At 52.2% G+C, this 27,423-nt stretch overlaps 1 protein-coding gene and 1 long non-coding RNA gene across 4 annotated transcripts; one reads left to right on the top strand and one right to left on the bottom strand.

The window, feature by feature from the left end:
• Positions 1-3,146: 3,146 nt before the first annotated feature.
• On the bottom strand, positions 3,147-20,427 carry Gga1 (golgi associated, gamma adaptin ear containing, ARF binding protein 1). Of its 3 annotated transcripts, none has more exons than XM_027403963.2 (17): positions 20,249-20,427; positions 17,313-17,397; positions 16,146-16,221; positions 14,947-15,045; positions 14,095-14,218; positions 12,371-12,471; positions 11,726-11,806; positions 9,212-9,349; positions 9,054-9,135; positions 8,417-8,524; positions 7,597-7,749; positions 6,406-6,470; positions 5,804-5,976; positions 5,226-5,419; positions 4,437-4,606; positions 4,100-4,210; positions 3,147-3,997 (listed from the first exon to the last, which is right to left on the bottom strand). In XM_027403963.2, exons 1-17 carry the CDS (start codon positions 20,289-20,291, stop codon positions 3,887-3,889), a joined length of 1,914 nt encoding a protein of 637 aa, XP_027259764.1. In that variant the 5' UTR covers positions 20,292-20,427; the 3' UTR covers positions 3,147-3,886. The 3 variants fall into 3 exon arrangements, with proteins under 3 accessions (XP_027259764.1, XP_027259766.1, XP_027259765.1); XM_027403965.2 differs by lacking the exon at positions 20,249-20,427 and adding an exon at positions 19,450-19,670; XM_027403964.2 differs by lacking the exon at positions 7,597-7,749.
• A 329-nt stretch (positions 20,428-20,756) lies between these two features.
• LOC118238410 lies at positions 20,757-21,810 on the top strand. The gene is made up of 2 exons (XR_004768606.1): positions 20,757-21,051; positions 21,450-21,810. It is a non-coding gene; the product is annotated as an uncharacterized LOC118238410 (long non-coding RNA).
• The last annotated feature ends 5,613 nt before the right edge of the window (positions 21,811-27,423 follow it).

Below are 27,423 nucleotides of genomic sequence, written 5' to 3'. Positions count from 1 at the left end.
TCTGAGAGCCAGCTCTCCAGTTCCCTTAATCACATTTTTTATTTAGTGTGTGCATGTGTGCACATGTGTGTAAACAAATACTCTCTCATGGGGCGGTCAGAGGTCAGCTTATGGAAGTCCGTTCTCTCCTTCCACCATGTTGGTCGTCATGCTTGATGGCAGGTGCTTTTACCCCCATGAGCCTCATCGCTCTCCAGCTCTTTTTATTTTGTGAAAAGGTCTCACTAAGTTGCCCGACCAGCTCCAGCAGCAGATATAACAGGTATATGCTGCCAGGAGCCACTCAAAAGGGTGACAGATTTTAGAATTGTACAGAAGCACCTCATAGGCCACCAGCTAACCCCTTCCTGGACCCTTCCCCAAACTATGGACCTGCTGACTCCAGTGGAGTGTCTCCCAGTGGAGTGCCTAGACAAGTGCCTGGTCTTGTTCAGTTCACGGCTGAGCCCTCTGGGGCTCAGTGGCTCAGCAGTATGGTGTGACTGACTTGGAATGACAGCAGGCCCAGGATTATCTGCATCCCCAAGAACAGCCGTGGGACTGGGAGGGGATGCCTCTCACCAGCACACTAATTGAATGACCTTGGATAAGATAGCTCCCCCTCAACCACAAATAACACAAGCTTAATAGGATTACAGGAATTAAGCATGTAAAATTCTCAGAAAAGTGCCTGGGACTGTCTGCTGTTTAGTCATTATCCAACCACCAAAAGTCAGAATGACAAGAGCCTGGACCTCAGTTGCCTTGGGACAGTAGAATTGGCTGGCATGCCCCTTAGCTCATCCTCCCCTAAGGTTGGTATCTTTGCCTCCATTTGGTAGATGTGCAGACCCAGGCTCTTGGACAGAAGTGCATGCACATCAGTTGACTGTGTGGTAGAGGCTGGGTCAGAAGACAGACCTAAGGCCCAGGGGCCATTGCTACTGTCTTTCTGCTTTGTACATGGCATTGCTTGGAAACTCCCTTAAGGCTAGTCTTTGCTCCTGTCTTCACTGTGACCACTAAGGGGCTGACCAGCCTCCACACAGATTTGCCTGCCATCCCTTGGCAGTCTGGCTGGCATCTGCTAGTGAGACTTGAGCGGATGTGGTCAGGACAGCCAGTAGGCAGGCTGGGGTGGAGGCTGTTGGCTTCATCCTGAGATGAAGACTGAGACACATGGCTTGGTTGTGGCAATACTAGAAAGCCTCCAAGTAGAGCTTCTGCCCACAGCAGTCAGCACCTGTGTGCTTCCTGGAGCTATGGTAACTCCCTTGCCCACCCCCACTTCCACAGGTCGAAAGGCCTTTCCAGGAACCCTGGGGTGGGGCTGATACTGCTAGCCCTGGAGCAATGTGTGCTCTTGACCCCAGCTGAGAGCAAAGGAGGCTAGCTGACAAAGCTGGAGAGCAGGCCCAGGTGGCTGGAATAATCTACCATCTAGACTGCTGATACAGTCTCAGGCTCACAGGGCAATTCTAAGGACTCAGAGGCAGGCGGAGGTGGAGGCGGAGGCGGAGGCTACAAGCAGCAGGTCCAGCAGCATGCCAGGATGGGTGGCTCCTCTTGGCTGCCCCGGGAGTAGAGGCCACAGAGGGTGTCCCAGGGCAGCAGAGGCTTCTCCATCACTCTTGGCTTCTGCTAAAGAGGAGCAGCCTGCACTGTGGTTACTAAAGAATTAACTGCCGGCTCCGGCCAGTGTCCCAGAAGTGGAAGTGTGGCTTTGAGGTCTGGTAAGCCCCGCTGCTGCCCTAGGGTGGTGATGGGATTCATCTTTTAAAAGGCAGAGGAGCTACTTCCCAGGGTACCCATGCTAGGACAGATGCAGACCTCTGGGGGTACCTCTTGTCCCCCACTCCCTCAGAGTGCTGCACTTGGATCCAGTCTCCAAATTCCTACCAGGTTTTGAGACAGGCCATACCTGGCATGGGATTGCTCAAAAGATGCACACATAGATGGACTAGGACAAGGCCAGAGATAGAGTGGGGTCAGGAAACTGAAGGGGTACCCCCATGACACCCTGGACTTTTGGGCCCACAGATCCCTCAAAGGGTCTTTACTGGCTTTCTGGGTCCCTAGCCTGTGACCATTTTTAAACAAGGAACCTAGAAAGGGACAGCAAGCCAGCGAGTGACTTTGGAACCAGCACTACCAATTCACGGTCCTACAACCTCACCATCCAATGGCCTCTAACAAGATTATACTGGAGACACGACTCTGAGGCCCTTTTCAGAAAGGACAGGTGCTAGGACAGGCCATCAGCTGTGTCGGGTGCGAGTCATGCAATGGAGTCTGGTTGGAAGAAGGCTCAGAGACTGCTGCCTCCTGTAGTTTTTCTGTTTGGTCCACCCTAAGATGCCTTCACTCTGCATGTCCAGTGTAGGCCTGACAGAAGTTCCTCACCTGTGGAACTCGAGAACAGTGTCATGTGCAGGTCTTCATAGGACCTAGGGAAAGGGTTTTAGTAGCCAACTTCAGATTAGGAACTGCCAGCTGAGACAAAGTGAAAGTGTTTTCTCAGATGTGGGACTTCCTGGAGCCTGTGACAATACAGCTGCTCACAGGAGAAAGAGCAGGCCGACCAGCCTACCACCCCCCCCTCCCCACCCCGCCCCGCCAGCTGTGCAGGGGCTCTCTTCTACCAGCTCGTCACTGCACCCCACTGGCAGATTTTCCTAGCTGTGTGGCTTTTGCACCCTGCTTGGGTGTAGCCCTTTACCGTATCAGGTGAGATGAGGGTTTCTGGGAGTGGACACAGCGCAGGGCTCCTAGGGTAGGGCGGACATATCTACTGTTGGGGCCCTGCTTCCCAGAACAGCACCTGGGGCTGGGAGAATCTGGGGTGCAGCAGGAGTAAGAGAAGAGAAGAGAATCTGCAGGGTGCAGCAGGAGGAAGTGAACAGCCAGGGCTTCCCTTCAGCTTCTGCAGCAGCAGGATCTCCTAGTGGCCTCCTCAATTCTAGCTAGGACAGCTCTGGGTCACCACAGACCAATGCTTCTTGAGTGAGTCAGTAGCAGCCACAAGCCCCTAGTAGGGACTCTCTTGGTGCAGGGCTCAGGGGCTTGGATGGGTGGGAGACAGGGAGAGGTCTATAGGGCAGTCCTTAGGCCCCCAACTCCTGGATCTTCCCTTCCTCTCTCAACCCCACAAGGGTGACAAGAATGGCTACTCCAGGAAAAGGTCATTTTATTATCATAAATACTCCCACTGTCACCCACACTGATCCTACTTTTGACCACAGATGGGTGGGTAAATGTGAGGTGTTCACAGGAGGCCCCAGCAGAAGCTGATAAATGAAGCATGGAACTCTGTGAGTTCCAAGGCTTGGGGAGTGGGGGCAGGGGCGTGTCCTCTGGCTTTGCTTCCAAGTTCCCATGGCCCCGTAGAAGGCCTGAGAGCAAAGGGAGGCCTCCAGAGGGACAGCTCTGTGACCACAGGGCCATTTCAAAAGAAAAGCAAAGAGCCAAACCACACACCAAGTGCAAACAACTAGGGCATGGGCATCACCCCCAGTCACTGGGTTCCCACAGAGGAGGCCTGGGCTGGTCCCAGCTCCAGCATGGCCTCCAAGTTATGGCTGGGCCTTTCCATAAGGCATAAAAGACAGGTGGGGGAAGACCCCACCTCAGGCTGGAGTCAGGGCTGGGCCTAACAGCCATGCTTCTTCCCTCACTCCCGAGAGTCATTCCAGGGCATACAGCCCCTCCCTGTTCCAGGCTCCCACTGGTGGTTGGGGTCCCAGCAGCTATGGCAAACCCAGGCCCAGCCTCCTGCTGGGTTTGGCTCAGCAGGAGAAGCAGCCTAGGGAGAGGGAAGAGTCAAGTCACTGGGGGCCACAGGAAGGAGAGAGCACCAGGCTGAACAGGAAGAGGTCCTGTTGCCCCTCCTCTCTCCAGCCCCTCTGTCCTAGAGGCTCCCCCAGGTTTCTGGTGGGGGGAACTGATCCACATCTCCCATCTCATTGTAGGTCTGGTCGCCCATGGTGAAGATGAGCTTGTAGCGAAGGCGAACCTTCTCCTGGAGAGCAAATGGCAGGAGCACAGGGGTCAGAGCAGGAAAGAGAGGCAGCACCACCCACCCCCACCCTGGGGCACTGCCCTGTCACAGCTGGGCCCTCACCTTCTGGGGGTTAGCAAGGAGCAGGACCTGGGTGATGGCTGAGGGGTGGACGATGGGGTTAAATGCTGGCAGCTCTGTGCCAGAAGGTGGCTGCAGCCTCACCTTCATGACCTGAGGGTAGGAGGTGTACAGCTGGACAGGCGGCCACTGGTGAGGAACCAGTTCCCCTCCCAGAGTCTCAGGGATCTCTCCTCTGGCTTCCCACCAACCCTCACTCCCCCCAACTCCTCAATGAGGGAGATCCTGTCCCCTGACTGTGCCCAGCCAGCTGGCTGCCCACCAAGTCTCAGGTCACCCTGCCTTGAGGGAGGAAGGCCTGCCTGGTCTGCCCTGTCACCTTAGGGACAGCTGACTGGAAAACAATATTGCGGATGGGCTGGGGAGCAGTGCTCAGCATGGAGACCACCACCACCAGCACGTCAGAGCGCCCTGGCAGTGGATCCCGAGCAAAGTGGAAGAGGACACGGAAGCCATGCTGGTCATAAACGGTCACTGGCAAGATGCTGCCTGTTGGGAGAAGGGAGGGAGGGTGATGAATGGCTAGAGCCAGAACATACCTATCCGCTTCTCACCCAGGATCTGGCCTCCTCTGGGGCTGAAGGCACACTGGGATCTGACAGTGGGGGCAGCAGCAGGACACCCACCCTGCAGCCAAGTCACAGCCAGGTTCCATACCAGGCTGGAGTCAAGGGTCATGCACTCTTTGGGCTCAGGGTCGGTTCTACTGGTAAGGAGGACAGGAAAGGTGTGGTGGCCTTGGCCACAGCTTCTGAGGAGGTCAATGCAGCCTGGCTAGTTACCAGCTCAGGCCGAGAGTCAGCCAGTGCTACCAACTAACTGCTCCTGGTGAGGGATGCCTGGGGCTTAGGCCTGGATTTTTCTTTGATGCTCAGTTTCATAATCTTATGGAACCTTCTAGTTCTGGCCCCTGCCTTCTCTAGGAAGGAGGGGTCAGAGTTCACTTCTAAGAAGCCCCCTCCTGGGTGACCTAGAGATTAGAAAGCACCCTTGTATCACTCTAGGATGGGAGGTCCTTGTGCAGGGTTGCACTGCAGTCAGCAGTGGCAGGCCCTGGGGACAAGAGTTGACCTGGCCTAGCCTTCCCACCCCATCTATCCCCACTCACTGGGTTTGATGGACTCCAGGGGCACAGTGATGTTGGCTAAAGAGAGCTCGGTGGGTGCTGGCTGTGGTGGAGGCCCAGAGAGCTCCGGAGACGTGTTGTGGAGCAGGTTGGTGGCTCCTGGACTGGGCAAGCTACAGCTGCTTTTGCTCTGCAGGTCACGGAGGGTGAGCCGGGGGGCTGGCTGCTGCTTCTCCCTTAATGGAAACAGTGTATTAGCAAGTCAAGTGATCTTCCTGGTGGTCTTTCTAGAGGCCCTGGAAAGACTGGGCTACCCAGCTCTGAGCCTGTGAGTCAGTGCCTCTAGCCTTGGGCATCCTCACCTGCAGTAAGAGCATCTCCATCTCCCACTCCTTTGCCTCAGCATCCTCCCATGCTGATCCCCCTTTATCTTTCTCTAGGGGCATGTGGCAGGCACAGTGCCCCATTCTCATCAACTCTATGTGGTGTGAAAACCCTCATCATCACAGTAGGTGATCCAATATGCCAAGCTCCCAGAACTAATGATAGATGATTCCCTCTTGGCCCAAAAGCTGATGGCTTGTAGGGACAGGGAGAGCCCTGGCAATAGCAGCCCTCACCACCGCACTTGCTGGGCCTCCGGGGGCAGCGCCTGTTGCAGGAGAGTTTTCCCCAAGAGGTCCAGGTCATCCAGGCCACTGCTCGTTGGTAGGGTTGCCTGTGCTGGGGGTCGGCAGTCCATGCCGGGGGTCTGGGCTGGAGGAGGGACTGAGGGTTCGGCGCCATCTGACGACTGTGAGCAATGGAGATGGGGTGAAACTCTCTAAAGTGTCAGGGTCACCACCTGTGCACTGAGGCCCTCCCTCCCTGCAGGTGACACCTGAGAAAGCTGCAGCACCTGTCCATGAGGCAGAACACTAGGCCTGGCTGGAGCTCCACACTGCCACACAATGGGGACCCCTAAGTCACCTTTAAGGGAAGAACAGCCCCCAGCTTAACCTTGAAGGAAAGACTTGGTCTTACTGGGGACCCTAGGCTGAGACCCAGGTACTTCTGGAGTTTGGAATAGACTGTTGGGCTCTTCCCTAGGGTAGAACTGCCCAGCCCCAGGGAGCCTTGCCCAGTACCCACCTAGCTGTTTGTCACCCCCTCGGGATACTGGCCTCAGCCTCTTCCCTACCCCTGGGTCTGTCAGAGGCTGAGACAGTCTCAGCCCTCTTACCTGGAAGCTGTTCCACCCCACACTATCTGAGCTGGGGCCTGAAGATGGTGTGGGGTCATTTAGGCCTGTAGAGAAAGCAAGACAGGGGTTGGACTGGTGGGCTGAAAGCTAACAGCGTGCTAGCTTGGGGCTCCCTGGATCCCTTCCTTTCTTAAGAGGCTCAGGAGTGAAACCCACACTTTCAGAGGGAACAAGTGGCAGAGCAAAATAGAAACCACTGTCCCAGCAGCCATCTTGCAGCCCACACTTGCTTCCTCTCTTCCCAGCAAGGCCCCACAAAAGCCAACTCATGAGCAGAAGTTGGAACTTTCACCTCTGTCCCTCAGCTGCTATGAGTGGGAGCTGAGGTAGTGAGGAGGGGAGGAGAGTCTGAGCTCACTCACAGGTCCTGGTGAGCATCTGTGGGCAAGTGCTATCCTGAGTAAGCCTGAGTAAGCCACGGCAAGGTGGACCAGAGAGACTCTGAAGGCTCTGGCATAGGTCAGTCTGGCCAACTAATTGGTGCTGGAGGGCCCTGGGACTGGCGCCTGGAAAGCCAGCATGAGCTCTGTCTATCCTGAACACCTCAGCCATGCTTGCCTTGTGTCTGACTTAGAAAACATGAGAGACCCTGTTTTTAGCAAGTGCTCTCCAGCAGGTGGGGAACCAGCAACTGTCAGGTCTCCCCTATGGCATTCTTTTAAGACCACAGAGAAGGCTGTGTGGTGGTGAGCACCTTAATCCCAGCACCCAGAGGCAGAAACAGGTGAATCTCAATCTCCGAGCTGGAGACCAGCCTGGTCTACAGAGTGAGTACAGGACAGGCAGGTCTACACAGAAACTGTCTCAAAAAACAAAACAAACAAAAAACCCAACCAAAGAAACAAAAAGCCTGAAGAAAACAGTGCTTGCTGCTTACACTCTCAGCGTTCCTCGGTAGAAGTGGATCTTACTAAATCCTGTCCTTCCTGTCTGGAGAGCCTGCTGATCCTTCCCAGGACAGCCCCACTCCAGAAATCACCTGCCTGTGCCAGGCAGCCAGAGCTGTCCAGCCTTGCCATCTGCCAGGCTGACCTTGTTCTTAGTCTCTGTGAGCCTCAGCCTCACCCAGTACAGGGAAGGCTGACTGCTTGTCCCAAGGCCTCCACTAGCCTTCCGGTGGAGGGCAGAGCTAGTGCCCGCAGGATGCTCCTGCATTGCCCTCTTCCTTACCCAGAGACATGAGCTCATCGTCAAGCAGGGACACTGAGGCACTGGGCTGCTCTGGACTGCTCTGGTTGCCAGGGTGGGTGGGTGTGGCTGGGTATGTGGTGCCCGAGGGAGGGAGGTCCAGGCCTGAGAGGTCCAGCAGGGCTGAGGTACTCCCTGAGTAGAAAGGAGAGTTGGGCAAGTCCTGGGGGCCACTCAGCACAGCAGGGAGGGGAGAGCAATCTGCATCCTCCACTCTTGACATCAGGCTTCCTGGGCCCTGGTGGCCACTGCAGCCCTGTTTAAACGTCTGCCAATCCCTTTCTTTAGCAGGTGGCACTTGTTCAGAAAGCAGTCCGCTTAAGGTCTTAGGGTCAGGGACGTGTCTGAAATGTGGCATTAGTGTGAACGCACAGTGATACCAACCAAGACCAAGCTGAGAAGTCACTCTGGGACACAGCCTTAGGAGAACACTGCTGCTCTCCTGAGAGGTCATCCCCCCTCCAAGGGCCCCCCACCCCCACATACCATGCTGCTATCTCCCTGAGTAGTCTGCATGTCTGTGTAAAGCTCTTTCCCTTTTCTGGTAGTCCAATCAGGCCTAGGGTTTGATCCAGCTCCACACATGTGGAGCCAGATATGTGTGATGAAAGAAATACCCTCTTCCTTCTACTCCATGACAACTTAGGCTTCCTTCCCCCAACAACTTTAGGCTTGCCACAGAATGCCTCAGCTCCCTTCTTGGGACCTTCATGGTCTTAAGGGGCCAGGGTCACACTGAATGTCATGTCGCCTTGCACCCCCCCCCCCGCCCCGCCCCAAAGCACTCCTGCTCTCTTCTCACCAGGAATGGAGCTGGCCGTGGCATCACCATTGACCTCCTCACCCCGGACCAGCTGCTTGTACAGGTTGATCACCTGGGTGAGATTATCGTTAGCCTGCAGGATCTCAGCTGGAACAGAAGGAGGCGAGAAGCCAGATTGAAGGAGTGGTGGGGCCTCTGGATGGGGAGAAGGACCTCCCACACCCACCCCAAAGGGTTTGTGAGGGGGAAGGGCCATGCATCCCACTGCATCTATGGGGTCCAGACAGCTGAGCTGGTGTAGAGGCTTGGAGGTAGAAATGTACCCAGAAGGTCCAGGGGACAGCTAGGCAGGGAGAATGAGACAGGGAGGTGACAGAGGGCCTGGGTGGCTGAGATGGGATGATCATGCCACCCTGGTGCTCTGAGACCAGAGTTGGTTATTTTGTTTGTTGAGCCCCAGCTGGGAAATGGGGGAGAGCTCCCCCTCCTGGGCAGGAGTTGAGATGCCTGCTCAGGACCTTGTTCCTGGAATCGGAGCCTTCTCAGGTCAGAGCTGGATAAAGGGGGCCCCCTCGTGGCGGCTCCTTCCAACTGCGGGTGTCTAGCAGGCCTGAAGTGGGAGGAGGTAGAGGGACTGGGCCGGACCTGGACCTGATCTCAGCAGCCCGGGACTCACCTAAGGCCTCATCATTGTCTTCTGTGTCACTGGCCAATCGGAAAAGCGTGGGCCGCATGCGCTCACAGCGCTGGTACAGTTCCTGGGGGAACAGGGAGAGTGGGTAGGGGTTCTCAGGGGCTTGGGAGCAGGCTGGGAGTAGGCTGGAGTAGGCCCACCTTCATGAGGTCCTCACTGCTGCTGGAGGCAGCGCCCTGGCTGTGGCTCATCACCATCTCTGTCAGCAGTTTCACGTTGTTGTTGACTTCCTCAATGGCATTCACCCGCTTTGAGATCTTCTCCATCCGCTTCTGGTCCTGTGGAGCAGCAAATGGCTGGAGGCTGTCTCGGGCCTGTCACTGGCCCTGGAGATGGCACATGAGTCTAGAACAAGGGCTGGATGGGCATGATTTCAGCTCTGTGTGGCCAAGTCCTGCTGAGAGCTTGCCGTTCAGGGCGGGTTCTCTGTCACTTCCTATACTCTGCCAGAGTCCTCAATCCAGGGGTCGCCCTAGATCACCTCAAGAGTTTCTAGACTCATGCCTGTGGTCCTGTGCCATTCTTGCCCTCCTGTGTCTGTCTCTTGAAGACAATGTTCCATGTTCAGGGCACCCTCACATAGCTTGGCCCTTTAACACAACCCCGAGGATAAACCATCCAAGCCTGTGACTCACCCTCTCCTGATGCTGGGGTATGCAGAATAGCCCCTGACAGTCAATCTGGGGCCCAGGCCTAGATCTTGCCTCTCAGGAAGAATGAACTAGCAGTTTCTGTGAGGTATACACTTTTAAAACATCTGGAAAATTTCTATACTGCTATTTTCTTTTTTCTTTTTGAAGACAGGGTTTCTCTATATAACAGCCTTGGGTAGCCTGGAGCTCACTATGTAAACTAGGTTAGCCTTGAACTCAGAGATCAGCCTGCCTCTGCCTCCCAAGTGCTGGGATTAAAGGCATGCACCACTATGCCTGGCTTGAATTGTACATTTTCAAAGAAAAAAAAATCACCTGACGATCTAAGATACACAGGGCTGCAGGTGAGCAGTTACCTTGGGTAACATGATAGTGCGTCTCCTGCCTCAGAGGTACCTGCCTTGTGGCCTTGACCCTTTATTTCCCTGCTGCCAATGCTTAGCCTAGAGTTATATTACCTTTGGCCCCTTCTGTTTGGGCTATTAAGAACGAAACTGAGCCAGGAGGTGGTGGCGGACGCCTTTAGTCCCAGCACTTGGGAGGCAGAGGCAGGTGGATCTCTGTGAGTTGGAGACCAGCCTGGTCTAAAAGAGCTAGTTCCAGGACAGCCTCCAAAAACACAGAGAAACCTTGTCTCAAAAAAAAAGAACGAAACTGAGATCTCTTTGGTTTGGTTTGTGACAAAGTTTTCATTCTGTAACTCTTCCTGCTGGCCTGGAATTCAGTCAAGGCCATCTTCTTGTCCTGGCCTCCCCAGTGTTGGGATAAGAGGTGAGTCACCTTGCCCATCCTGAATACTTCTTAAAAGTTTTTGTTTCTGTTTTGAGAATCTCTCTTTACATATCCCCGACTGTCTTGGAACTATGTAGACCAGATCAGCCTTGAACTCACAGAGATCTACCTGCCTCTGTCTCCCAAGTGTTGGGATTAAAGGTGTGCACTAGCACACCCAGTCTTGAACATTTTTTTTTTCCCCAGACAGGGTTTCTCTGTGACTTTGGAGGCTGTCCTGAACTAGCTCTTGTAGACCAGGCTGGTCTCGAACTCACAGAGATCCTTCTGCCTCTGCCTCCCGAGTGCTGGGATTAAAGGCGTGCGCCACCAACACCCAGCTGAACATTTTTTGATGACTTGGCCTTATAAAGTTTCAGTACACACTTCAACATATACTGACTTATACATTAACCATATTAACATCTGTGTTTTTCCCTGTGTGTGTGCACGTCTCTATACATACACACATATTTATATACATATTTAAAAAGTACTTTAAGGTTCAATTTGTTTGGGGGGGGGATGCTGAGGATGAATACCAGGACCTCATGCATGTTGGAAAAGCTTTCTACCATTAAGCTGTAGCCCAAGTATATTCCCAAAGTACCTCTTCAAAAGGTTTGCATACTTACTTGTGTGGGGGAGGACATGTGTCCTAGTGTGCACGTGGAAGTAAGGACAACTTGTGGGAGTTGGTTCTTTCCTGCCACCATGTGGGTTCTCAGGCATCCACCTCAGGTTTGCAGCAGATACCTATACCTGCTGAGCCATCTTGCTAGCTCCCAAACTTCCTTCCTTCCTTCCTTCCTTCCTTCCTTCCTTCCTTCCTTCCTTCCTTTTTCTGAGACAGGGTCTTGCTATATGGCCCAGATTAGCCTCAACCTCACGATCCTCCTGCCTCAGCCTCTGAAGTTCCAGGATTACAGGTTCACATCACCAATTCTTGGCCTTGTTACTAACAAACACTAGCCCCTCAGGAACTCACACATAGCAGGTTCACTCAGACTACTGGGCAGTTCTTCCTGTTAAACTAAACCACCAGCCTCCTAGCAGCTGACGATTATTGCTGTGGCAACTGTTGTGCTGGGCCACTATGGGGCTTCTTATGTGTACACACACACACACACACACACACACACACACACACACACACACCCCGAGCGCTCCTGCTTGGTGGCCTGACTCCATACCCATCCCTTCTACCCTGTGCCCCAGGCCAGCCATCACCTCCTGCACCATCTCCTTAATGAGCTTGTTGGCAGCACGGAGGTCCTCAGGGTGTGAGCTCTTCAGCAGGCGGGCCAGCATCTGCAGAGACAAGCAAGTGACTGAGGGCAGTACCAGGCCAGAATCTACAAATCTGGCTCCTCAGTGACTGTGTGGGACCTGGGCAAGATATTAAAGCTCTGGGCAAAATGGAGAAAACTGATTGACATCTGATGGGTGTCCATTTGGATAAGCAAGACACTGTACACACTCCCCACAGAACATAGCAGAAGGATGCCCTCAGCACACAGACCTCCCGAGAGCACTGTGGCTTTCAGAACCTCCAGGTGGGCACACCAGAAACCACAGTGGTAACCTTGGAGGCTGGCTGGGGAGGGCTGCAGTCCTTACTTCAACAGCTCCTCTCCAAGCAGATGCTTCTTTAACTGAAAGCTAAGCAGTTGGTACAGAAAGACATAAAGCTATGCAACTCCTTAATAACCCTGGATCATGAGCTGTGCTTACTGAATGCAGATGCTTGCATGGGTCAGGGTATTCAGCAGGTGCTAACAGCTGTTTCCTCCCACAGCTACCTCCACAGGGACCACATTCTGCATGAGCCTCTGTTCTAGAGGCCTTAACGCCCAAGCTGCCACTCTGCCTTACCTTGGACTTCTCCTCATCTTCAAAGATCACATTCTTCGGCCGTGGAGGGGGGAGGGGAAAGATGGCATCCTCTGGAAGCTTGGGGTCAGACTTCACAATCCCTGGGAAACACAGAGTAAGGAAGGCTGTTAGGAGGTGTCAGGACCAGGAGTAACAGGAGGGGGATATGAGAATAGGGTGGCAAGGTCAAAGGTGTAGCTAAGGTTTTCATCACAGCTCAGATGAAAGTATCCTGGCAGCCTGGAGCCAATGAACCTCACTCAAGAGATTTATTGGGAGGGAGAAAAAAACAGGAGGGTGGCTGCCTGTGCTTGGGAAAGAAAGAGTAGCAAACTGAGCAGGATACAGGGCTTATACACAGTTCCTTGGGAAGCGGGTGGAACTCTTCAGGGTGGAGACTGGAGGGATTTCTCATCCCAAAACTGCTTTGTTTTGTTTTTTTGACACAGAATTTCTCTGTAACTTTGGAGCCCATCCTGACACTCGCTCTGTAGACCAGGCTGGTCTCGAACTCACAGAGATCCTCCTGCCTCTGCCTCCTGAGTGCTGGATTAAAGGCGTGCACCACTACCACCTGGCAGTGGGACTACTTCTGACCTGCACAGTGAACTCCATCAGAGATGGTTTGAGCCTAATATATATTAATATACACAATATATATATATAATATATATAACATATATATATTTTATATATATAAAACATAGATAATAGTTCTTTTTATTTTAAATAATTTACTTTTATTTAATTTGCATTGGTATTTTGCCTACATATATGTCTGTGTGAGGGTGTCAGGTCTTGGAGTTACAGACAGTTGTTAGCTGCCATGTGGGTGCTGGGAATTGAACCCGGGTCCTCTGGAAGAACAGCTAATGCTCTTAACCACTAAGCCATCTCTCCAGCCCCCTTTTTATTTTTATCTATTTATTTATTCATTTGTTTGTTTGCTTATTTATTTATTATTTTTTGAGACAGTATTTCTCTGTATTGTTCTGGAGACTGTCCTGGAACTTGCTCTGTAGAGCAGGCTGGCCTCGAACTCACAGAGATCCGCCTGCCTCTGCCTCCCAAATGCTGGGAATAAAGGTGTGTGCCACCAACGCCCGGCCCCTTTGTAAAGATTTATTTTTAATTATGTATGGTATCTGTATCTCCATGTGGGTATGTGTAAGTGGAGGTCAAAAGCATCAGATCCCTTAGAGTTGGAGTTCCAAGTGGTTGTGAGTCACTTTAGGAGGACAGGAGATCGAACTTGGGTCCTTTGGAAGAGCAAGTACTCTTAACCACTGAACTATCTCCCCAGCCCCCATACATATTTTTTTGAGGAAGGCTATCATGTGACCCTTTTAAACTCACTATGTAGCTGAGGGTGGCTCTTCAACTTAGTATCCCCCTGTCCCCACTTCCTAAGTGCTGGGATTATAGGTGTGCATCACCACACCTGGAGTGTATGGTATTGGGGGATTGAACTCAGAGCTTCATGCATGCTAGGCAAGCAGTCTACCAATTGAGCTCCTGGGCACCGATGTTTTGAGGCCACTCTCTGAGCATGACCCCATACTTTTTTCATTCAAGTTGGCCTTAGGCATAGCCATAGAGATCCCCCCCACCCCCACTGGCTGTGTGTTCTTGAGACATTAAGGGAAGACCCATGGCCTTGCCGGAGCCCAAACAGCAGGTGGGGCATGTTTCTGGTTGCTGGCACCCCGGGGGTGGAGGCTCACCCTGCTTCTTTAGCATCTGGTAAGCTTCTGCAATCTTCACCTCCTCAGGCAGGCCAATTGTCCAGCTGTACAGCAGCTCCAAGATCTTATTCTTCACCTTCTCTGACGTCCGGGAGCCCAAGTACTTCAGAGACATACAGACAGGGAGTTCTCTGAGACTGCTCAGCCCCATTCTCCTCAAACGCACATTAGCCTGTTGTAAACTGAGCTAGACCACCACTGGCTGTGTCAGCTGTCTGTGACTCAGTTTCCTCATTGTGAACATGGAGGCTCAGAGCAGAAACACCTGCTCAGAGCACACAGAACTGAACCTTGAGACTGAAGCTAGGAACCTGGAGCTCCAGGTGAGGAGCAAAGGGTTCATGTACAGCCACGAGCCCCCACACATCATTTCCAGCAGCAAACTAGGCCATAAGATTTTCACTGCATAGTTTTCTCCTGGGAGACGTGGGGCTACATGGCTCATTCAGAGTTTTGTTCAGAGGAAGGGCAAGGGGGTTGGGCATCGAATATGTACCCAACCTGTGGGAGGACTTCTCAGGCCAAAGGCCAGTAGCCAGGGTGTGGCCCATTTGCTAACATAACTGATTCAGGTTTGTGGCTTCAGATGCTGAGGTTCAAGGAAACCACATCTAGGTGATGGGGATGGGGAGAAATGTCAGACACCTAAGCAACCTGGGCTGGCCACACCCAATGGCAGCATGTGTGTGCCCTGGGATCAGCTTCCCTGAATACTGAATGGCCGGGTCCTGGAGAAGGATCTGTGCTGGGTTCCTAACAGAAAGGGCCCCAGGGATTCCTATTCTGCAAGCCCCATCAGACCCAGCACTCCGAGCCTTGGCTAGGACGCACCTTGGGAGACACAACCTTGATGAGCTCATTCAGGAAGCGGAACTTGCCCACCTCGTCATGGAAACGCTTGCCGCAGCTCTTCATGCATGCTTCCAGAACCTGGGGAGGGAAGCAGTTAGGGGGCCCCCGACTTTGCCAGGGCCCAGAGAGAGGGAATGACTCCTGAGGGCACAAGGTGCAGAGCTCAAAGGTCTCTGGGATTGTTCATCACTCCCCAGAGCACTGACCAGCTCTGCTCAAGCTGCAGTATGACCATGGGCTTGGTCCATGTATCACTTGTATTTGGCCTTTTTACTATTTTTCTTTCTTTTGAAGTAGGGTTTCATTGTGAACCCTGTTTTCCTGGAACTTACTCTATAGACCAGGCTGGCCTTGAACTCACTGAGATCCACCTGCCTCTGCCTCCCAAGGGCTGGGATTAAAGGTGTGTGCTGTCACCATCACCTGGCTGATTTTTTTTAATTTTATTTATTTATTATGTATACAACATTTGCTTCCATGTATATCTGCACACCAGAAGAGGGCACCAGATCTCGTAACGGATGGTTATAAGCCACCATGTGGTTGCTGGGAATTGAACTCAGGACCTCTGGAAGAGCAGCCGGTGCTCTTAACCTCTGAGCCATCTCTCCAGCCCCCGATTTTTCATCTTTTAAAAGACAATTTGGCACTACTCTGGCTTTTCCCTAACCCGTGAAATCACAAGAGCCCCGTATACTTGAAGAAGAAACCCCAAACAAAAACTAACATGTTGGAACATGTATAGTTACTTAGAGCAATTTTTGCCTGGCCTCAGACAATTGTCCTAAGGTAGTTGGTACGTGAGCTGTATAGGGAGCCACAGTGACCCACCTCTTTGATTCTTGGTGAAGCCATGAAACCTCAACCCAGAGCCTCCCTCTTACTGAAGAGGATAGAGCTGCCCAGGGTCTGCAGATCCTATGTGGCCTGGGTAACCCTTGCAGAGAACCTGGAGCTCTACAAACATGGATTCAAAACCATGCATGCTGAAGGCCTTAACTCTGTTTAACATGTATCCTGCGGAGATGTCCATTAGGCAGCTGAAGTAGAGAAGCAATCCCTGTTACCAGAGAGGCCCAGCTGTGACAGGAGCCTAGCCTTGGGGACCTTGAGGGCTGGCCCTGGATCACCTGGTCACAGTTCCCTTAGGCTCATGGAACCCTAGAATCTTTTCTTACCGTTAAGGCCTGGATGGCTTCCCACTCCTGTGGGGACTGGATCTTGTGGGCCAGCAAGCGGGTGGCAAGTGGAGGCCTGGATAGAAGGAAGAGAGTAATGACTGACATGGTACCTGACTCACTCAAAAGGACAAGTCACTAAGTTAATTTGCAACACTTCAGGCTTCTACTGGCCCTGTGAAGCACACACAAAGGCCCATGTCTCTCCAGATCAAACAGGCCCTGGGATGATGACAGCCAGTACCAGGCACCCAGTGTAGGCAGGGATCTTCAAGAGGTATAAGTTTAGGCCCCTTGGCTTTAAGAACTATTACACGGGCCTGGAGATGTTGCTCATTGATAGAGTACCTGCCCAGCATGGGTGAGTGAGGCCCTGAGTGTCCCTGGCCTGCACAGGGGAAGGTAAGAACAGGGGACCATAGCCTGAGTGCTAAGGCCATGCAAGGTGGCTCACAAGCACCTCTACTCCTTGCTTTCCTTGGTGTCAGGAAGACTCCTGGAACCCCAACATATGCAGCACTGCCAGTGAATGTTACAGCTGAGAATAGTGAGGCTTAGCGGTCAATGACTGGCCCAAGACTAGTCAGAGGAGGGACTCATTTGCCCCATAGCTCATGAACCCCCCAACCAAGGGCTGCTGGAAAGAAGTACCTGCTCTGGGAAGGAGAGTGGAGGAGAAGCACACTGTGACTCAGTCCCTGTGACCCAGCGGCACCAAGGAGCCTGGGAAATGTCCAATTCAAGCCCTCAAGGAGTCATTTCTAGGGGTGGCCTACATGTCTATTTTAGACAAGCATTCCAGGTAGTTCTGGTTCTTTTTTACATGACGGACCCATTGGGGAGGGTATAGTCTGTCCTCTGGAAGGCCCCAATAAACCATCAGCCACATGGTAGGTTTAGATTTGACCAAGCTTAGGACTGCCGGTGAGAATCAAGAGCAAACGGCTAAGCCTCAGTTTCTTCATTTAAAAAATGGGCCCAGAAAGATTCCCTCAGATGGGTGGCATATATGTAGCCTCCAGCAAAAAGTGCCACTGTCTTTGTTAACTGTGACTGCATTTAGAATGGAAACTGGGTCTCTAGCCTGCCCAAGACCAGGTTCTGGAGTGTGCACGACAGGGTCACAGTAGGTTTTGTTGAGTGTGTCCACCAAGTGGAGCCACCTACCCCTCAAAGTCTTCGTTGAGCTGCTCGCAGAACCCGTTGATGCTGGCCCAGTTCAGCTCCTTGTTCAGGGGATTTGTGGCTCTGTCTGTAGGAGCAGAGGAAGTCAGTATGGGCCAGTGGGATTTCTGCCTCCCTTTACTCCTCCCAGAAACTGGCAGGGTCAGGAGGAATTGAGCGCATGGTAGTTTTCCCTCCACTTCCTGCTAGACAGCTGCAAGCCTGAGCACCAACATTCCAGCAGAGTCAACGCTGCTGCTCACCTCGCCTTCCCACCCAAGGGCTCCATCTCAGAGCCTGCACTCAGGGAACACCTTCCAAGGTTGCATCCCACCATGCTGACTTACTGTCTCTGTTGTGTTCAAAAGAACAGTACCCCTACTCTTCTGGAATCTGTACTCATGAGATTTAGGGGTAAGGAAAAGGTCAAGGTCCCGGCCCTTGAGGAACTGTAGGGCTGGTCAGTGGGCCAAGAAAAGCCAGGCTCCCAAGAAAAGGTGACTGGCCAAGAAACCATAGGAACCCAGAGCAGGAGACTCCAGTCAGCCTGGGGTCAGAGCAGCTGCCCAGAGGAGGTAACATTCCAGCTAAGTCTGAAAGGAGTTAACCAGGCGGAGGGCTCATCTGCCAAGCTAAAGACATGGGCCTGGGAAAGACTGTACCCTGGACCTTGTGCCTAGCTCTGCCAGACCTTGTCCCTGGAGAGTGGCTCAGGGACACCTCTTCTGATGGTCCTCTCTGTCCTTCTGCTCAGGGTGGTAGTGGCTATGTCACTGACTATTCTTTACTGTGGGCCCAAGTGGACTATTAGACGGTGCTACTGTGCACCCGTCACTGTGAACACACCTATCTCCCCTCAGTGAGAGAATGAATGGAGGCTGAGGGATCAGTAGCAGGTAGGGTGAGGCTGCGAAGTTGGAATGTAGGAATGAGCAATAACTAGCAAAGAGGAGCGTGGTCAATAATACCAGACAATCCCCTTCTTGAGCCCCCAACACTGGCTATGTGAAGATCTAGTAGGTAATACAACCTCTCTGAACCCCCATTTCCCCACCTGCAGAGCTGAACAAAACACGAGGTTAGATGAGAAACACCTTGTGCATGGTGAGGCTGCAGTGTCTTTATGATTCCCAGACACTTCTGCCCATGCTGGGGGTACAGAGGGTCACAGCCTAAGAGGTGAGCTGCGAAGGATCTATAGACAGGAGGAAGCTAGGGCCCAGTATGTGGCACCTGCCCAGATGGGGACCCATGCTATGTCTAGAGGCCTAGACACCGTAGTGCCTGGCAGTCATTCACTTGATCCACATTTACTTTACCAAAAGCCCTTTGTTTAGCTCAATGATCTAAACAAAGCAGCACTGATTAGCAATCACGGAAGGGGCTATAAAAGGCAAAACAGGCAGAAAGGATAGAAAGTAATGGAGTAGGCTATTCTCTCCTCGGTACTCAGAAGCAGCATTATCTTGGTATAAATCTATCCCATGAGCCTTGTGACCAACATAAGTCACCAGCGAGCTCCCAGTGACACCAGGAACATGCCCTGCTTTCTTGGGGAAGGTTGAACAGTTATTGTCTCCCAGTCCCCCACAATGGCCAAGGACTCCAGCCTGGAGCCAGGGAGAATGTCTGGGGTACAGGCCTCTTACTGACAGCTGGGACAAGGTCTAAAACAGGAAGTTCTTCGAAGTGTCAAAAGCATGTGAGCTCCAGGGAGGGTGGAGCCGTCAATCTGGAGTCAGGAGCCAGGGAAGAGGAAACTCCGTCCAGGAAACTGAGGATCTTAAAGTTGGAGGAGAGAGGGCCCCTTTCTTTCCCGTAGCCTCCGCCTGGGGAGGGGTGCATCTCCCCTGGCAGGTGTCAGTGGAGAGTACTTGAGGAGGGAGAGAGGTGTTTCACAACTGGGCATGACTTCTGATGGGGAAAATATCTATGGTCCTTCCTAGAAACTACCCTTTACCTCTGACCTCTTGAGACCTGTGCAGCTGTAGCATCTCAAGTCTACAGCCAGTGAGTGTCTTCTTCCACCAACCCCCTCCCCCCAAGGCTGACTCTAATTCCCCCAATGGTGTAGTTGGGAATCAATCTCCCAGTTCAACTCTGTTCAAGTCATGGTGCTGACCACAGATCCGTGGTGTACCTGAGGCCAAGAGGTTCAGCTGAGGATAGCCCCATCCAGAAAGGCCTTGGGAGAGACCTGTCACTAGATGGACAGAACAGAAGAGGCAGCCTGCAGCTCCCTGGAGCACAGTCTAGGAATGGGGTTGGCAAAGCCAGGCTCTTCAGCAGGGTGGGACAGGGAGAGCAGAGGGAGGGGCGGGGGGCTTGGAAGCCAGAGTTGTAGGAAGCTGTTTCTGAGGAGACAGGAAACAAGGGCAGAGGCCTTGGGAAGAAGCTCAGGAGGGGCTAAGAAAGCAACCTGGGATGTAGAGTGAACCTGGGCTGGGTGTAGTGACAAAGAACTTGGATTTCTTCACGGAGTCCGAGACAAGACCCTTCCAAGCTTAAGCACTTAGAGTTTCTCCCAGCATTGCCTGTGCTGGATCAGATGGGCCAGGAGTCCACCCGTTCCTAGACCCGGGGAAAGAGCTGATCTGAGAAGAGCTGCGGATACAGGGAGAAAAGACCCAGGCCCTGAGCTAGTGGGGTCCCTCAAGGGGAAGACTCGAGGGGCTGCTCTTCGGTGCAGCAGTCAGGGTCTTCAGGGTTTGGGGTGCTCTCGGCAACCGGGCCATCGGGTGGGTGGGTGGGCGGCGCCCGCTCACAGCCAGGCTGCGCAGCTGCCAGGGTCCGAGCCGCAGACTGGGGCGCCGCCCCTCCCGGGTCGGGGGCGGGGCGTGAGGAGGGGGCGCGCGGACCCCGCCCCCGCCGGGAAAGGGGCCAACCTCGCGCCCCCGGTTCCGGTTCCGGTCCGGCCCGCGCCCCTCCCGGACACTCACTGATTCGCGCCTCCAGAGTCTCCGGCTCCATCGCGGGCTCCATCCGCCACGGGCCCCCGCCTCGGCACCGCCCCCCGCCCCCCGCCGCTCTCGCGGGAACTCCTCGGCACCGCCCTCAGCCGGTTAAAGGGGCCGCGTCAGCCCGGAGGAGTCGGAACTGTACGCTGGGGCGCTGGGCACCATCGAGACGCAGGCGGGCTCGCCCAGAGCGTCACCTCCTTGCCAACCCCTCCCCCTGGCGGCTGGCTATTTCGCCGGTGGGACTCGCCGGCGGCCTCGCAGCTCCGTGCGTTCAGGCGGGAAAGGAAGTGGAGAGCCTGGGAGTTGCGGGCGGCACCATAGAAACACCACGGGACGCTCTAACTCGGGTCAGCGTCACGCAGACACCCGTGACCGCTTCCGGAACAACGCTCCGGGGCCATTTTTGTCAGGGGCTCTGAAGTCACTTCCGGAGCCCTCAGGGGTACTTCCGCTTAAGTGGGAAGGAGGCAGTGTCCCTTAAAAGGGCGACTGGGCGCAGTGGCCGCCGCGAAAATGACGAGGTTAAGCCAACGTTTGTTTAGCGCTCCAGGCATGAGTCTAAGCATTCTTTTTCCTTTGCGACACGATTTCACTTGCATCTCGCTCTGTAGATCAGGCCGGCACGAACTGCCGCCGCTTCCCAAGTGCAGAGTTTAAAGGAGGGCGTCACCACGCCCAGCAAGGGGCTAAGTATTTTTCCTCCCATGAATCCATTTCTCAAACCCGGGAACCAGGCAATCAGTTTGCCTGAGGTCACCCAAGGGCCAGAGCGCTTGCACCAGGTACTTCCTTCTGCAATCAGCTTGCAAACCCGTTAAGAGCTCATTGCGTTTGGGTTATTCTGTGACCAGCAGTGGAGAGAGAGAAAGGCCAGATATATATCCCACAAGGTGATGAGGAGCTGGGCGTGTTTTCACACGTCAGTAACTGGCCAGCACTTGTGAGAGTGAAGCAGGAGATCAACAGTTCAAGGCCAATGTGGAATATTCATTCTGTCTCAAAGCACACAACACCCGCAAGGGAAGCCCTAAGGGTGGTAACAAAATGAGAAGGTCTCTCTCCCCAAACTGGGATAGTGATGAAGTCAGATTCTTGTTTTGGGGTGGTCCAGGTGGCAACAACGCGAGATACTCGATTCTTTGACCCGCTTTTTTAATCCTCTGCGGGTCGCCTTGGGTAGGTCTCAGGAGTGCCCAGTCAGTTGCTCTATGTCGTCCCCGGCGGCCAGCCTGGGAAGTGGCCGCGGTACACTCTGCAGCGAGCCTGCGCCAGGAAGAGTTAAAAAGCGTGCGAGAGCAAGAGACCGGCGAATCCAGTTCAGCGAGGGATCTAGATTCACCTTGCAGAACTACAGTGACCTCATTTCAGTCGGTTTTTCTCCTGAACCCAACGATCACTGCGAAGTTTAATTCTCTACAACCCATAAGACACAGGAGGGGATAGTGTGTTTACAGTCCCTCAACAAAAGCCTGCACGAGATGGGCTTGGCCTTCTTTGTTTCCTTTATTATTAAAATTGTTAATGAAATAAAACCCAAACTTCGTTTGCCAAACTGATTTAGCGTCAGATCCCCACTCACAAGCACTTTCTGGAGGGGTGACAGAGGCAGGGTCTCATGTAGCCTAGGCTAGCCTTGAACTTCTCTGGTCCCTCTTTTCCTACCTTAAAGTGTACCAGCACACCTGCAAGGGATTAATTAGGGCTTTTGCCAACTAAGCAAATACTCCACCAATGGAGCAACATCTCTATGGTCACCCCACTCTCCATTTGTCTTCAGGCAGTCTTTTTTCGTTTGTTTGTTTTTGTTTTTTCGAGACAGGCTTTCTCTGTGTAGCTTTGGAGCCTATCCTGGCACTCTAGACCAGGCTGGCCTCGAACTCACAGAGATCCCCCTGCCTCTGCCTTCTGAGTGCTGGGATTAAAGGTGTGTGCCACCTAGCTTTTTTTTTTTTTAAGATTTATTTATTTTAGTGCATTGGTGTTTTGCCTGCATGTATGTTAGTAGGGGGTGTCAGGTCCCCTGGAACTGGAGTTACAGAGAGTTGTGTGCTGCCATGTGGGAGCTGGGAATTGAACCCAGGTCCCTTAGAAGAGCAGCCAGTGCTCTTAACCACTGAGCCTTCTCTCCAGCTTCCAGACAAAGTTTTTTTTAGGTCAGGCTGTTGATTTAGATGGTGCTGGGGATTGAACCTAACATTTCATACACAGGTTAGGCAGACACTTCACCAACTGAGCTCTACCCCTCACCTCCCCCACTATGTATTTCTTTGCATGCTTATGGTTTGTGTCTCTCCACATCTGGAACATTAGTTGTCTAGGAAACTTCATCCCTGAGGACCTGTATCTGGTGAATCCCTGTCTGAGTTTCTTTTCCTATTGCTGTAATAATCTACTCTGACAAAAGAAGACAGACTTTGTTCTGACCGGCAGTTCAAGGGTGCATACTGTCCATCTTGGTGGAGAAGTCACATTGGGATGTGAAGCAGCTGTTTACATCACATTTGTACCTGGCAAACAGAGAGACAGTGATGAACGGGCTGCCATGGTCCTATCACATCTGCACCTGGGAAGCAGAGAGCAATGAACACAGGCTGCCACTCAGCTCCCTCTCTCCACTTAACACAGTGCAGGACCCCAGAGGTGGATGGTGCCGCCCACAGTGGGCAGTCTTCACACCTCAATAAAATCATCAAGATAATCCTCCCCATAGCCCAACAGCTCCTCACCCAGGTGATTTAGATCTGTCAAGTTAAAGAGTAATTGTACTAATTATCACAATCTCCCGAGACCTAAAGCAGTTGCTGGGGCTCAAGACATGGTGCCTCAAATTGTGGCACCTGCCCACATTGAAGGAGTCTGGGAACACACCCAGATACCAAATTCTCAGCACAGAAGAGATTTTATTTACCGGGGAGGGGACAAGTGGGAGGGCTGCCTCAGAATCAAAAACAGTAGCAAGTGTCTCTGTAGGAGTGGTTTTTAAGGAGAAAAAGGGGACTCAGTATGAGTTGGGAAGTCCTGATTGGACAGGTTAGTGTAGCCAAACGGTGAATTTTAGTTGCTGGGCCTTTGTGTCTTGATAGTCAGACCTTGGTGATCAGCCTCAGGAATGAGTTAGGCATAAGGGAGTGGCCAAATAGGAGAATAGACCTTGGTGGCAGTTAGCAAGGGAGAGAGAAGTGGGGAGGAAGACCTGCTGGCACCATGTTTGCCATGCGTGGGCCTGTTAGAAAGTCCCTCACACTTTACATGTGGATCTGAAGGAATCTGTTGGCTTTTTGCCTTTCCCCTCCAGGCAGGCCATAGAAACTACAATTCTTCACACCCAAGGTGAGTCAGAGACTATCACTCTCTTGACAAGTCTGTTTACAAACCTGGCCCTCCACAAACTCCCCAGCCTTTTGGGGGAAGAAACCAGCCAAAAGGAGGTGCTTTCACTTGCCTATATCCAGTTAATAGTAGGCTACAAGACCTTATCTCACAGGGGGCCTGCCTCACACCCTGGAGGAAGAAGGGCAGCTGGGCCTTGCTGGGCCTCTCCATCACATTCCCTCCGCAGACATATTCTTGTTCAGTTGCATTCTGCATGGCTGAGTCTGCATCATCAAACCCGAACATGAAAATGGAAAGCTCATTCAGGGTCTTTGGGCCTTCCTTCTAACGTGCCGTCATAGGAAGCTGGTTAAGTAAATTCATTACACTTTCGTCCTGTTGATCTTTGTCAGTTTTATTTCAGACCTAGCTAGCTAGGAAGGCTGAGGAAGTTTCTCCTTCTCTGCTGTGTTTGATAAATGTGCACCGAACAAATGAATGCCACTGCCCAGCTCTCTGAAGTGAGACAGTTGGGAGCCACCATGTGGATGCTGGGAATTAAACCTGGGTCTTCTGGAAGAGCAGCCAGTCCTCTTAACCACCAAGCCATCTATCTCTCCAGGCCTCCCCCTTTTAATATAATTTATTTACTTTCATTTTTATGTGCATTGGTGTTTTGCTTGCATATATATCTGTGTGAAGATGCCAGACCCCATGGAATTGGAGTTACAGATGGTGTGAGCTGCCATGTGGGTGCTGGTAATTGTACCCAGATCCTCTGGAAGAACAGCCAATGCTCTTAACTTCTGAACCAACTCTCCAGTCCCTCAGGCTCTCCCCACCCCCAGATGGGGATTCTTTGTGTAGATTTGTAGACTAGGCTGGTCTCAAACTCACTAAGATCCACCTGCCTCTGCCTCCTGAGTGTTAGACCCCTGGAAAACTGAGGCCTCCAGGGTCTCAGCCCAGGTACGAAGTCACCCCAATCACCAGGCAGATTCGAAAGCTTGATGCAAACAGCATGAGGCTTTATTGTTTAACGAGCTAACCCTATGTTAGCTTGGGTCTTTCACCCATCTGCCATGGTGGATGACTAGCAAAGACAGCTGGGGATGCATAGAGATCTTGTAGGGCAGCGTAAGGGGAGTGTCTAGGGGTATGCACAGGCTCAGGATTGGTGTGCCTCCAGGCTTGGAGGGCTTGCCCTTTGTTGATTGGCCAACTGGTTGTTATGGCCCATAGGCCCTCCCAGGGTGGTTGCTATGCTCTGTGTGTCATTGCTGTGTGCTTGTCCTTAAAGCACACCCAGAGCTGTAAAGCATAGCACCACCAGCTAACTTCTGATTGGCTCCTTGCCACGAGGCAGGCACCTAATCTCTAGTGACCAAGGTAAGGTCAGAAAAGCACGTGTTACTGTCATGGCTGCCGAAAGGGGCAGGCATCTGACCTTAGTGACCAAGACAAGGTCAGGCAAGTGTGTGTTCGGCTGTTATGGCTGCCGAAATGGGGAGCTGGTCCGTTCACTGAGTACTGGGATTAAAGGCATGTGCCACCACTGCCCAGCTCAGGCTTCCCTTTTTTTAATCTGAAAAAATTTATTACATTTTGGATCTTGAGAGATGGCTCAGCAGTTAAGAGCAGTATTGCTCTTTCTGGGGCCCAAGTGCAGGTCCCGGGACTCATGGTTGGCTCCAGTTACAGCCCCAGGAGGATCTGATACCTCTGGCCTTCTGCACTCATGTGTACGTACCCATGCTCAGATGCACACACACACACACACACACACACACACACACACACACACACACACTTAAGATAAAATCATTATAGTAACACATGCCTTTTATCCCAGCAGAGGCAGGCAGATCTCTCTGAGTCAGAGGCCAGCCTGGTCTACAGAGTGAGTTCCAGGATAACCAAGGCTACATAGAGAGACACTGTCTCAAACAAAACAAATCTTTTAAAAAAAACCATTGCATGTTTATTTACATGTATGTGTATACAGCACAGCACACGTGTGGAGGACAGACGTCAACTTTCAGGAGTGGATCCTTCCACCTTACCATGGGTCCCACCACCATGGTGGCTGGTGCCTTTATTCACAGAGCCATCCTGTCGGCTCCACAGCAGGTTTTATGTAGCACTGGCTACTATACCTAGGACTTTGTGCATGCTAGACTAGACAAGTCCTCTACTGAGCTACATCCCCAGTCTGGCATTTAATTATCCCAGTGAAAGACAGCTGCAGAGAGCAGCAAGTGCCGGGCTTGACCCACACCTGGCTCTCCCCTTCCCCAAAGCATGGAGGGAGGCGATTGCAGAGCACCTGCCTTCACCTTCCTTGCTTGCCAGATCTGCACACTAGCACTTTGTCTCTCTGCCACCTTGCAGGACAAGGATTCCAAGGACAGCAGGAAACACTTGGAGAAGCTCCAAGGAAGGACTTCCTTGTTTCTCTGTCACAGTCACAGCTGCTGGGGTTTAGGGGGATGGAACAGTTGTCACAGATGTAGAGAATCTTAGAGTTGGCAGAAATCTTTGGCCTCATCTAAGTATCCAGAGCTTTTGGGTCTTTAAAAAAAGAGAGAAAAAAAAAGATATCCAGGGTGAGAAATTCATTTATTAGACAAGGTGTAGCTCAAGTGTTTTTCAGAGGTTGAAGTTTATAAACAATTTAGGGACAGCTTTAAAAAAAAAAATTGAGAGCCGAACAGTGGTGGCACACACCTTTAATCCCAGGGCTCAGGAAGCAGAGGCCAGCCTGGTTTACAGAGTGAGTTCCAGGACAGCTAAGGCTACACAGAGAGACCCTGTCTCAAAAAAAGAAAGAAAGAAAGAAAAGAAAAGAAGAAATGAGGACAGCTGGTCTATCTACTAGAGTTCCATGTCAGCCAGGACTCCGCTGGGAGTCCCTCGCATGTTGTCCTCCTCCCCGTCCCCACAAAGATGTCTCATTCTGGGAGCAGAGGCAGGCAGACCTCTGAGTTCCAGGTCAGTCAGGGCTATACAGTGAGTCATGTCTCTAAATAAGCAAACAAATAATAAAAGAAAGAAAATAGGGCTGAAGAGATGGCTCATCAGTCAAGGGCACCTATTGCTCTTCCAGAGGACCTCAATTTGATTCTCAGCACCTGTGTCAGGTGGCCCATAGTCACCTGTAGCTGCAGCTCTGGGGAGATCTGACATCTTACCCACACTCATCGTAGGCTTACACACACATCCATATTAAAAATAGGCCAGGTGTTGGTGGCCCTCACTTTTAATTCCAGCATTCAGGAGGCAGAGGCAGGGGGATCTCTGTGAGTTCCAGGCTGGTCTACAGTGATTGCGAGTTCCAAGAGAGCCAGGGCTACACAGAGAACTCTTGTCTCAATAATAATAATAATAATAACAGTAATTTTTAAAAAGTGTATTTATTATGTATATGGTGTTCTGCCTCCATGTATCCCTGCAGACCAGAAGAGGGCACCAGCTCTCATTACAGGTGGTTGTGAGCCACTATGTGGTTTCTGGGAATTGAACTCAGGACCTCTGGAAGAGCAACCAGTGCTCTTAACCTCTGAGCCATCTCTCCAGCCCCTAATAGTAAATTTTTAAAACTAAAATTTTAAACAAAAGTTATTTTGAGTGCAAACATATACTTATTTTGATTTTATTTATTTATTTGAGGGGGCAGTTTGAGACAGGGTTTCCCTGTGTAGCTTTGGAGCCTGTCCTGGAACTAGTTCTTGTAGACCAGGCTGGTCTCGAACTCACAGAGATCTGCCTGCCTCTGCCTCCCAAGTGCTGGGTTTAAAGGCGTGCACCACCACCGCCTGGCCATATACTTATTTTGAATGAGA

Source organism: Cricetulus griseus, chromosome 2 (genome assembly GCF_003668045.3).
Source record: "Cricetulus griseus strain 17A/GY chromosome 2, alternate assembly CriGri-PICRH-1.0, whole genome shotgun sequence".
In the NCBI taxonomy this organism is placed as follows: Eukaryota; Metazoa; Chordata; class Mammalia; order Rodentia; family Cricetidae; genus Cricetulus; species Cricetulus griseus.
This window is presented reverse-complemented; position numbering and strand designations above follow the sequence as displayed.

What these genes read in the sequence shown, in the direction of transcription:
- Gga1 (XM_027403963.2), bottom strand. Translation starts at nt 20,291, where the DNA reads ATGGAGCCCGCGATGGAGCCGGAGACTCTGGAGGCGCGAATCA. An exon ending in TCAAGGTTGTGTCTCCCAAG is followed by an intron (nt 14,219 to 14,946) that starts GTGCGTCCTAGC and finishes ATGTCTCTGAAG; the next exon opens with TACTTGGGCTCCCGGACGTC. An exon ending in TTAAGGAGATGGTGCAGGAG is followed by an intron (nt 9,350 to 11,725) that starts GTGATGGCTGGC and finishes GCTGCTCCACAG; the next exon opens with GACCAGAAGCGGATGGAGAA.